The 13005-nt window shown below is 33.9% G+C and overlaps 1 protein-coding gene across 3 annotated transcripts in view; it reads right to left on the bottom strand.

The window, feature by feature from the left end:
• LOC149532805 (uncharacterized) overlaps positions 1 to 13005 on the bottom strand; it is a 57476-nt gene that overhangs the window by 16282 nt on the left and 28189 nt on the right. Inside the window, exon 6 of one of the 3 annotated variants that reach the window (XM_089803941.1) lies at positions 11623 to 11763. The exons of 1 other annotated variant lie outside the window; for it this stretch is intronic. Coding sequence is in view for 1 of the 2 variants with exons in the window: in XM_089803943.1 (XP_089660069.1) it covers positions 11708 to 11763 (56 nt within the window). In the remaining variant the exon portion in view is untranslated. Of the gene's footprint in view, positions 1 to 11306; positions 11764 to 13005 lie in introns of those variants that run through there. One more of the 3 variants, XM_089803943.1, reaches the window with a different exon arrangement.

Here is a 13005-nt window from a genome sequence, read left to right as displayed (position 1 = left end):
GCTTCCTAAGAAGCCATTTTCTGGGCAAATTAACTATATGGATAGGAATGTCCATGATGATTTATTAGAATTACTCCCAGAGTCTACTGTAGAGCCTGCACAAGTTTAAAAATTGATTTCCTTAAACCCTAGGCTTAAAATTGTGGATGGCTTGTATGACAAGGGGAATTGGGTAAGGGATGCAACAACTACTCAAACTGGTCTTATCCTATTTAAAAAGTGGTTTTCAGAAAGGAAGTTGTTTGCCCCGCATGCTAATGTCTGGAATTTTGATTTGGGAAAGTTAGTAGTCCCAAGTGTTTTCATGGATTATGATTTGCTTGAAGCCATTGCTAAGAATTATAACCAAACCATTAGGGTTGTAAGAAAAAAGGATGGTGTGCCTCTGGTCTCGATTACTCCTAAAGAAATTAGAGAGGTTTTTCACTTGGAACCATTATCAGATTACCATGTGCAAATCAATCTGCTAGAATTAGAGAATGAATATAAAGCAAAGAAGGTTGTAATCAGGGGAGGTGCACTAAGGGAACATATTGGTACAATAGGAACTTTGCCAATAATTACTGCAGCCTCTAGAGATCCTTTTAAGAAGAGTCTTTTTACTTCCCGGGCTGTAGAGATATATAGGACCTTATGCCGAGTTTTTGGTGAAGATGAGCAAGAACTTATGCCCATTGGTTTCATGTACATGATGGTTCAGATTGCTTCCTTCGTTGTAAATGTTATTTTTGATTTTGCTTCCTTTTTGGCTGAAGAAATTCACATTGGTTTAGTTGGAATTACGAAGGGAAGGTGGAAAAAACTTTTGATCACTACTCTCTATTAATGCCTATGTTTTTGTTCAAAGGAGTGACATATTTTGGTAATGAGATGGAACTAAATAGAGAGGAGAATGGGGAAATATTGCCAGTCTAGTTGCGGAGTGTAGATATGACCTGGGATGCAAGTAATGCTAGTTTTGTCAGATTTGATAGATATTTTGCTTCTAAGCTAAGGTGCCTTATATTGAGTGATAATTCTAGAATCCCTTAAGCACTAATGAGTCTCATTAGGCCTATGGATAACCCCCATGACTTGAAAGTTTCACATAATTGGGGAGATATCATCCCTTACTCTGTTTCTACTATTTTTAGAATATATGGTTTTAAAGGGAGTCCTCATGTTTTGCCTTACCAAGTACCTTTGAAGGTAGGAGTGGCTGAAGTTTTGTGGTAGTTAGGGGGAGTTGAAGAAATGTTTTTGCTGAAAAGGCAATTAGGGTCAATTTTCCCTACCTGCACAGTGGCCCATCAGTTTGTTATTACAAAAGGGGGATGGCTCTTTTTGCATAAAATTTTGGAGTAGTAGATGATGGTTGTCTCTCATCCCCATTTTTGTGATTTTGAGGGATTTTTCAATCAGATGTTGAGGCATAGAATCAAGTTGGGACCGGTCAAGCACGATTCTTATTATCCAAATGACATTATAAGGAATGAATTCTCATTGCAAGAGCAGGAAACTAAAAAGGAAAAGTGGAGAGTTTATTCCTAGGTCTTAGAATTCATTCATTGTTTTGATAATAAATATAATCCTTTAGATAATGTTGTTACAGAGGCTGACAAAATAAGTAAACTCATGAATACCTTCGCTGAAATAATGGAAGTCATGAATGAAAAGAAACAAATTTTTATTGATTCCTATCCTGATAAGGCCAGAGAGGTCATAAGGAGATTGACTTTCACCCCAAATGTGGGAGCTGGTAAAATAATTGTACAAAAGAGGCCTAGGTATACTATAATTCAAAAAAAAAGGGTTCCTATAGATAAGGGCAAACAAATAAAATGATCCACTAGTATAGCCCAAGAGGAGAGACCTGATGAGCCTAGTCTTAAGAGGTAGAAGGTAATAATAGAAGAAAGGCCTCAAGTTGAGAAATATTTGCCCACTCAGTCCCCTCTAAGGATTGGAGAAGAACATCTCACTGGTGAACAGATTGAACAGATGGGATCACAGGGAGGTATTTTTATTACTCAAGCAGAATTAGATGAGGGTAACCCTCCAGAACCTTCCCTCCCAAGTTTGGATCTAACTGTAGCAGATTATAGTGGTAGGGAATTGGACCCTATGTTAGAGCAGGCAAGTCATAAATTTTTGACTGATGACAATTTTGTTAAATCTAGGGCTTTTCAGCAGTTTGCATGGAAGACAAACATGTACATTTTTGAGGAGAAATATAAAAAGATGAAAACAGAGCATCTAGAAATGGAAGAAACTTCCATTCAAAACCAAACTAAAGAAGAAATGATAAAAGAATTGCAGAATATAAGCCCTGAGGAAGGGAGGAAAATGGTCAAGGCATCTAACATTTTATTGTTTCCAAATTGGGATATTGCTGATGCTTTAGTTTTTAGTTCTGTTTCAAATAAATTGACTTTGCAAGACCAAAATAAAGAGAACTTTGAAGGCACTGCATTCGTTGAAGACCAAGATGCATTGGTCAGTTGGTCACTAAGAAGAGGATCCAGAGCCACATCATCGCAGTTAGATGACTCTGGCTTGATGGGAAGCTTAATTGTGAGAAGAGTTGCTCATACCTCACATGTGCAAGCAACATCTTGGAATGTGGAATCTTCCAAGTTTCTTTTGGATACTGCAAAGAAGGAGGAACAGACCATGTCTGAGTTATAGGGTAAATATTAAACACTTCTTGAGGCCTATAATAGGGAGGTAAAAAGGAGAATTGAACTTGAAAACAAGGTAATGGGGAAGTCCACAAGGCCAAGAATAACATACCCCTGTCCTCCAGTGGAACCTTTTAAATCCACTCCCCTTGTAGAACTACCATACACACCTCAAAGGCTAGAATATTATATAGTTGAGGATTTTGAAGAAGAAAAAAATAAGCTATGGGCTTTAGATGTAGAGTTAAATATGCAATACGAGGATAAGCTTAGAAAGGCCCTAATGTATTTGGTAGATAAGATTGAATGGCCCTTGTTTTTTGATCAGTTGGCAAGAGTAATAAGTATATGGGAGCAACTAAAAACCCATGCTGAAATCCTCAAGCCTATTGTTAACAAGTGGGGAAAAAGGGAAAAAGAAATCACCCTTTTATGTTATTCAGTTATAAGGTCTTCAAATGACCATATTGAAAAATTATATGATATTGCTAATGACTTGACAGATTTTGATAACAGGAGAGTTGCTTTGCAACTAAAAATTGTTTCTTATTTGAATAAATACAAGAATCAATTGAAAAATAAGGATGAATGGAGTAAAGAACTGGATGACCTTTTCTGCATAAGGATAAATAAAGTTGTTAATGAAAAGGGGCATGCTTGGTGGGCCACCATGATAGAGGAATTGGTTAAAGTTCAGTTATTTTTTGATTCTTTGAGGTAGGAATTTGTTGGTTTTGAAAAGGAGGTTGATTATATATTAAAGAAACAAGATGATATTGTGCAGTTCAGTTGGCCGAATGACATACAGTTTAACACATGGATGGCAGATATTCCTTCGGACCAACAGTTGGAGGAAGGTAGTTCAGATAATGATAGGGAACAGGAAGATGAGGTGTAGGTCATTGACACATCAGCACCAGAATTGAAGGAAGAAGAAAGTGAAAAGGAAATAGTGCCTGCTCAAGGTGAAAGTAGTGAAAACCCATAGGAACAAACTGATCTGAAGGCATCACAAGATCACCCCTCATTGGCTAGCCTGGAAACCACGTATTCTGAGGATCCAAAACAATGAGAGACAAATCAGAAGTTGATAAGTACAGTAGTAACCAGAACGGGCCTACCTAAAATAATATTTGATACACCTGGCATTCTATTGTGACCTTTTTGTCTTTTGTGTAATGTTTTGTTCCTTGGACACCTCTCAATCACATTTTCCCTTTGCTTGTTGCAACGCATATCTATATAAATGAGTTTTCAAGGCATTGTGATGGTCCGAGACTTGTGTAATTTTTTGTTTTCTTTCAAGAAGAGTACATATACAATCGGTCCAATAGTATGCAGAGGTTTTGAGTTTGCTTCCATTGTACTTTCTGATAAGCAAATTGAAATGATAGAAATGGCAATCTATTCTGGGCATTCAATTGGTTTTCTATAGGTTATTGTATTAGTCATATGAAAAGGCTAATACAACAGGGTATTTACACTATATCTGTGTGCTAAAAATAAGTATTATGTGTATGATCAAGAGTTGTATGCTATTGTTAAAGCCTTGAAGAAGTGGAGACATTATTTGATTCCTATGGAGTTTATGCGGTATATTGATCATAAAGCTTTATAGTATTTGGGAAGTCAATATAAGTTGAATCAAAGACATCTGAAGTGGGTTGAATACTTGCAGATTTTTACATTTGTGATCAAGCATAGGAGTGGAGTTACTAATCGAGTTGCTAATGCATTGAGCATAAGATGTTCTTTGATGATCGAGATGAAGGTTGAAGTTATTGGTTTTGATGAAATGAAGGAATTTTTTGATACTACCCCTATTTTTCTAAGGTGTGGAGAGAGTACGGGGCACCAAATCTATCAGATCAAATAGGTAAGTATGATGAGTATTTCATTCAAGAAAGTATATTGTTCAAAGATAATTAGATGTGTATACCAAGAAGTCCTATGAGAGTTAATTTGATTAACAAAAAACATTGTGGTGGTTTGGATGGACATTTTGGAATTGATAAGACATTGAGTTTTCTTTTGCTTAAGGATAAGTTATATCAACAAAATATGTATAATGATGTTTAGAATTTTGTAAGGATTTGTGGAATTTATCAAATTGCAAAAGGAGTAAGTTAGAATACTAGTTTTTATATACCCATTTTTCTTCTTGAGAAAGCTTGGAGTGACATTAGTATGAATTTTGTTCTTATATTACCTAAGATAGCAAGAGGGTATGATTCCATATTTGTTGTTTTGGATAGATTTTCTAAGATAGAAAATTTCATACCATGTAAGAAGACATGAGATGTTGTGCATATTGCTAATATTTTCTTCAAAGATATTCTTAGATTGCATGGATTCCCAAAAAGTGTTATTTCTAACAAAGACTGTAAGTTTGTTGGTTACTTTTGGAGGACTTTGTGGAAAAAGATGGGTACTAAGTTGAGATTTAGTTCTACATTCCATCTACAGATAGATGGAAAGACAAAGGTTGTAAATAGAAGCTTGGGCAATTTTTTGAGATGTTTATTTGGAGATAAGCCAAGTGATTGGGATATTGTATTGGCACAATATGAGTTTGCATATAATAATTTTGTGAATAGTACTGAAAAAACATGTTTTGAGATTGTTATTAGAATGTAACCTAGAGGTATATCAGATTTGAGGGATGTTACTAGTGAATAGAAGAGAAAAGGGGAAGAATTTTCTGATTTTATGAAGTCTTTTCATGAAGAAGTGAAGTTGAACTTGGAAAAAAGTAATCAAAAGTATACAGTGAATGTTGATAAGTCTAAGAGACATCATATTTTTGAAGTTGGTGATGAGGTGATGATTCATTTTGTTAAGGTTGTAGCTTCTATCAGATTGATTTGATGGTAAAACATCTTTAAGATAAATATCCTATATATTTTATATGTAATGTAATATATTTTTTATATAATATACATTATTTATTATTATATAATAATATAATAACATATTACATATATGCTTAAAGATGAGTTATACATATAGTTATTTATATTATTAATATAATGATGATTAACTATGGAGACATGTCTCCTCCTCTCATATTTATATGAGATCCAAATCTGCATTTTGAAATCATTAATAACATTGGCAATGTTATTACATTAATAGAAAATGATCCATGTTACTCAACATGGTATCAAAGCCTAACTATAAATGCAAGAAAATAAAAGAATACCTTTAATATTCTAAGCATCCTTTCTAGACTTCCCATCCAACTCACAAGCGTGTGAACTCAAGGATGCTTAGGAGTGCTTCACTAAAAACTACCTTAAAGGATGTTCAGTGCAATATTCTATATGAAGAACAAACCTATTTTTTTCAATACAGAGCTCTAGTAAATGGATGGACAATGAACCACTTTCTTGTTCCTCTAAGAAGAGGGTTCCTTTAATATTTTTTTTAATGAATGATATTGGATCTCTACAATTGAGGTCCACAAAGGTCTATCTCCAACATTTACAAAGAGTATTGTGGCAGCGTTGGTGTGTTGCAACTTGACATTATGCATCATAATGTGGGTTAGAAACAAATGAATACTCATACCAAATGAATCCTAGTAGAAGATTGACACCAAATAGATTGCAGTGAAAGACTCTCACCTAATGATCATGATGGGGTGTGAAATGAATAAGGGATTAACATATATATATATATATATATATATATATATATATATATATATATATATATATATATATATATATATATATATATATATATATATATATATAAAATGGTTCTCTGCTAATCACACACACTGGTAGTAGATGTAGATTAACAATATGTAGAGTGGAAAGCAATAAGAATCACTTTAAAAACTCTACAAATTTTCTCTATTCTATATAAACCAAGATGATGCCTCTACATAAAGATTATCATTCTCTTTGATTGAATACGATGCATAAAATCTTTATTTCATGCAATCCTATCACTCATTTAGATGATGTATTAGTTCCTCCTATATTATGAGAGACACATAAGGATGAATCACTTTACTCTATGGCTAGTTATAAAATAAGTGACGTGTCATCATTAATCTTTTTAGTAAAGACAAGGGGAGGCCTTCTAACTATAATAATTGATATTGATGGTGAAAATCAAGGCACATTAAGGCACTTGGATTGGACCCATTTAAGGGTTTGGTGTTATATTCACATCATGTACATCATTCAAGTTTGCATGTTTGACTGGTCCTTATCACCTAGAATATAAGCATTCGGGCATATAAATTAAAAAAAGGTAGACCATTCTAAAAGTGACCTAAGTGTATATATGTTGGTAGAAAAGTACACTAGGTGTTTAACCAGGTGGTGTGGCCATACATGAGAAGGAAATAAGTTAGACACATTAAAGGTAGGTAGGTATAAATGCATAATTTATTGCTAATGATCATTCCCATTCCTTATTTCTATTTAAATTTTTGCTAATGTCATGTGTGGGAGTATATATATTAACATATATATCTTTTGTTTAATATATTCTATATATTAATGAAAATGGAATATATGCATATATATTCAAAGTATATATTCTTATTTATGTTTTTGGAAAGATCTTTATTATGCTAGAAATAGATAATACTGAGAGGGGGGTAGTGAATCAATATTCTACAAACTTTTGCGCACAACGGGATATTGTTAATTACTTTCTAACTTGCATATGGAAGTAAACCATAATTGTTGAATAGTAAATATAAACATGCACATAGAGAACTCATAACACCATTATTTGTTAACTAGGGAAACCCTGTCCAAGGGAAAACCCTGGTGGGGACGGTACCCACTAGATGATTCACTAAATAATAGGATCCTATTAAGGGTATTGACCCTATTAGGAGTCTATGAAGTACATATATTATTTCAAGTCCTTGATAGAGGACTAGGCCTTGTTAGAAGCCTCAACCCTATTAGGAGTTGCTACAACCTTGTTAGGAGTTGGTATAACTATTACACGCAAGAATATCTAACTGCCCTAACATGCAATTATACAATTCAATTCCTTCACAAAATAGCTATACATACAATACTTTCTTGGCTACTATAACTCAAAATTGCTCCGATCTTACATCAGATTTCACATCACATAAAACTTGAAGATATTTCTCATAATAGTTTGCATGTCACATCTAATCACACAAGTTCCTCCTTCTCTGTGCAAGATAAGATCTTTACTTATACCTTTCACATTAACAAAACTCTGCACTGGCAACCTTCATGTCTTCACATGCTTGATGTAATATAAAATAATTTATGGAATAATATCCACATAGTCAGCTCAACATAACTTAGTAATTATTTTGTAACCAAAATAATTCCTTAAGTCATACAACTTTGTTTACTGATATGCTATGTTTTGCACTATTAAATATCCACAAATTTAATCTTACTATAACTTGTGTCGTACTATTCATACACATCTATGCAATGGAACACATCATCATGATAGTTTCATGAAGCTTTCCTCAACTACACATAAGATAACTCTCAACACATCATCCATACTCTTAAGATCTATTCTCTGAATTGCTGCAAACTATTTAATACTTAAACAATTTCTATCTTTAAATGCATAAATGAAATGTTGAATGTATGTTTCCATAAATCAAAACCATCAAGACATATAGCTGACCATATTTCCAATAATCTTCTCCTTTGGCATTGATGGAAACATTTGGGAAAAAATTTCTAAGTCCCAAAATGATATCATACATAACAAAAACAAATAAAAGTAACTATACAAAAATTTCCTTAAGAACATAACAATTTTAGCTCTCTCTCTCTCTCTCTCTCTCTCTCTCTCTCTCTCTCTCTCTCCTATAATACAAAACATTGGTTAGATAGTCCTGTGGCTACTTATTTGGCTTTCTCTTCCTATTCAGTTTATAAAACTAGCAATCGTATTCATCCTATGTCTATGGATAAATGTTAGAAAACCTTAGTACCTTTGGATTAAAGGTATATCCTATCATTAAATTCATTGCAAATATATAAATGATGGAGCTATACCTCTTAATTTAGAGGATAGTTATCAATCAATGATAACTGATCCAACTATTAGTGTATTTTGTCTTTCGTAGTTGGGCATGTTGAGTTCTCTTTTATTTTTCTATCCAAAGGAAAAATCTGTTTACTAACAGGATGCAAGCATGAAGCTCAAAGAATGATAAATTTAAGTGGATGTTATGCAAAGGTGTAATCGAATTCATGCCAAGCACTTCTAAGGTTACAAGTCTCCATATTTTCAAGGTTTCAAGTGTTTTGGACCAAAGTTTACAATGTCTTCACAATGTTGAATTTTTTTGACAAGTGTTTAAATAGTATCCAAGGTGTAAATTTGCAAGTTTTTCTTTATCTTAATTAATATTTTACACACACACAAGGCACAATAAGACAAGAATAGTTTTACATCACAACCTAGGATTTAAGACTATATATTCCATTAAATTCCCACTTGAACCAAAGTTCATCCATGCTTATCTAGAGTGCACAACTTAGAATCTTGGCACCATAGGATCTCCCTTATAGTGAACTCACTTCTTGGGGCTACCAAGATTTGGTTCCCAAGGGGCATTACTTCCCTAGGGACTATTGTCTCTACTAAGGATGTGAGAATATGGGATGTCTTCATGGGCATTAGTGACCCCTTGAGCTAGTGGGTAGAAAGGATTTTGGTCTCTAAAACAAGGTATATAGTGTGGTCATTTCATTTGGAAAGTGAATGATAAACTTCCTCAGAAGGTCTCCGAGCCCTAAGAACTAGGGTTTGATACACCGCACAGATACTGGAGGAGAGCTATCACACAACAATACCATTGACATGACATTAATTATATCAAGTCTATTATAGTGGTTGGAATGTTGAAACCTAGTTTTAGCCCATCACCACTTCAAGGTCGCTCCCTGGGGCTCACCACGTGATGAATCTTGTGTCCAAGATAGGCCTCTCTATAGAAATTGCACAAATTTCTCTTGCACCCAAGATCTATGAATAACGAGGGGAGATGATATGTCCATGCAACTCCTAGGGTTCTAAACAATGCATAAACACCAAGTAGTATAGAAAGTTAATTTTGGTGAACAAAATAAAGTGTTATCTAATCTACAAAAACCATGCATAGAGTTTGAACAAGCACACAGGTCTTCAACAACATCCTGCAAACAAGCATTAGTAGTTTTTCAATGAATGTGTTCTCCCAATGATTGCCACATATTGTAAATAGACCATCAGTAACAAAAAGTCATCTACTTCAGGTCCTAACATGAAATTGAAACCCTAGATGTGAATTTTGATCAAAATAGGTGCTTTTTGTGAACCAAATGATCTCTGATAGAGAAAATTACACCCCAAAAGACCAAAATGACTCAAGATGCCCCCAATTGTGCTTAGACAATGAATATTACATCCATGGTGTAGTTGGGGTCCTAAAGGGTGCAGTTGGTAGTTTTTCGGTGCAGTTGGGAGATTGGAAGTAGGCTATAGGGAAATGGTGTCAAATAAATACCTAGAAACTTAAATCTTGAAGCTTGCCTAATTCATCAATTTCTGTCTCTAGTTTATGGGTTGGTTTACTTTGAAGTCATTTAAATAAGGTTTATTTGGCTTAATGCAGTCTGGATGGGTTGTATGCTAGTTTTATTGTTGCTTTTAATTCAAGCAATTATATAAATGCTTCAATAAATCAGTAGGGTTTATGAGTTCATAAAAGGGATATTGCATAAGAATGGAGATGGGTGATTGCAATTGATTAATTCTTATACAAGTTATTTGAATTAGATCTCCCACCAATAGTCAATTTCTTGCCCAATGAATAAGGCATTGGTCCTATAAATCAGAAGTAAACAAGGATGAATTATGCTGCTTCATATCAAGTCATCTTATAAAATCAAAATTATTTCAATCCTGTTCAAGAATTATAAATGCTAGTCTCAACTCATTTATATCTAATTCCTGAGTCTTAGGTAGCTGTTATTTCCAGGAATATTTGTAAATTTTAGGAGAATTATGACCAAATCTACTAATAAGGGATGTGTATAAGTTTGAGAGCATTGAAGAATTGAAGTAAGCTGTGTATGTATGTGAAGGTAACAAGTGAGAATCAAAATGAAACTAAGATAATTTCATACACAGTTGCATTAGAATTATCCCTAAGCATACCCACCTTGGTTTAGCAGAGCCAGAAGAGTAGGAAACCATCGTTTGGTTTTGTTGAAGTTGGGTTATAGTGATTCATTCATATAGTTGATATTGGGAATTGGCTAATCCCTAGATTGTGTGAGTCATTTCACTGTGATATTAAGCATTTTGTTGCTTGATAGTTTTAGTAGTTTGAAACACCAACAAGATACATGCTACTCCTAATCATTCAAAGCACAAGCATGAGGGAAAAAATGAATAATTATTTATAGCAGGACTATCTATGAGAGAATATAACACAACTTTAAGAGTATGAGCTGCGTCTTTAGCCAGAGATGATAAAGCAAGTTGCTTCTTTTCTTCTTCTTTTTTCTCCCAAACAAGCATACCCATCTGCACGTCATCTGCTAGAATCACTAAATTACATTTTCTATTTGGAGAAACAGTTCCTTAAAATGGTACTTCTAGATTGCACTAGGAAAGCTTGTATAACTTATAAAAATGCATCTCATATAGTTTCCTCATAGTATTTACATTGTTGGGGCTCCAAACTCTACAATGAAGTTCTTTTGAAAACTTGTAAGCTAAGCTTCCTTTCTTCTTTAAATAAAGTAGTGAAAAAGACTCCTGACTCAACAAGGTCATGTTGTGGATGCAAGCCATATAGAAAGATGAAAATAAACTACTGGAATGAAGAGGAAAGGAATGCAGATACAGATGTTCTACAATATATCAATCCTCCCAAAGATTGAGTTCTTGTTTAATGTCTTGCAAAGTAATCTATAGTAAAATGACCACAAACCTGTGTGAATGGGTCTGGCTCAAATTTTTTCAGAGGTAATGCTGCTAATTTGAGTGAAAAAGCAAATGGGAGCAGCTATGGCATATTACATTCTTTGTTTCTGATCCAGAGTTTTCCAACACCAAGACATCTCAAGATTCCCTGCATGCAAAAGAAATACAAAAAATGAATAGTGCATTATATAAGAAATATAAATTTTCCACAGCTTTATCCTTGCACTTAAATATATGCTAACCCTGAACCTAAACATCATCTATAAAACAACTTTGTGACCTGAAAGAATTAACAGTGGCTCTGTTTTTTAAATTGCGATGAGTAGAAGAGAAAGATAAAATATAAAAGCATTGAATAGCTTTAGAATCCGCCTCTGCAACTTTCTAATATATAACAAACTTGGAATGATATCTAATGACCATATTCTTACCTCCTTTCTCCTCTCCTGTTGAACCTGCACCAAACTCCCGCCCATTGCAGTCACAGTGCACCCCAAAAAAAAATTAACACTATTGTGACCTTTTTTCTTATGTTCTAAAGGTCAAAATTTAAACAATTTTACCATAGTCAAAATTTGGTCAAAATTTCAACCATATCGGGCCCATTTTTTCAAAAAAAAAGAATTTAACAACCCAAATAGGCCTTTGGTCAAAAATTTTGGTCAAAAATGGGGGCCTAATGTACTAGTGTAGCGAGAACAGTCCACCTATAAGGTCATTACTCATCTCTATAACATATACATCAATGTATGGATCATAGTCTTCTTCAGGCTTGAAGTAATGCTTCACATACGCATTTGCTAATTGCTTCACAATGTATATCTTCTAAAAGGTCCATGCAATTGGTTAAGAATTTAGAAACAATGTCTACATAATGTGTTGAACCAGATTTATTTTGCAAGAATTCTTCACTAAGAACTATGCACAAAGATTTCTCAACATTTGGGCATTCAATAATAAACACACTCTCCAAATGTGTTGATTCAATTGCACCAATAATTGGAGAATTCCACCGAGGACTTGGGCATGGAATAAAAATTTGGTCACACATTCTGAAAGTCTAGATCTGCGAGAAATGACTATGAAATTAGATTTAAAAATAGTTATAGATAATGATTAATGTATTTTTGGACATGGAATAAAGTATTCTTATTTGACCTATTTGCAATGTGAATCATAGTGGAATTTTGTTTGATTAGTCTGTTGGCCTTGTTAGAATGGACTCAACTACTCACCCTTGAAAATGTTGCTTGTGTCTTCTAGGACTGCTAAATTATTTCTTCACTTTCATGAACTTGAAGTTGAGAAATCTGCCTATGGTATCCAATAGTCTAACCCATTATTTGTGAAATTATTAAAATCATTTGCTAGTTTTCTCACACAGATGTAA

This window comes from Cupressus sempervirens, chromosome 10 (genome assembly GCF_028749045.1).
Source record: "Cupressus sempervirens isolate cs-2001-9-10 chromosome 10, ASM2874904v1, whole genome shotgun sequence".
Lineage (NCBI taxonomy): Eukaryota > Viridiplantae > Streptophyta > Pinopsida > Cupressales > Cupressaceae > Cupressus > Cupressus sempervirens.
Note: the sequence above shows the minus strand (reverse complement) of the source record. Positions and strands in the feature narration are given on the sequence as shown.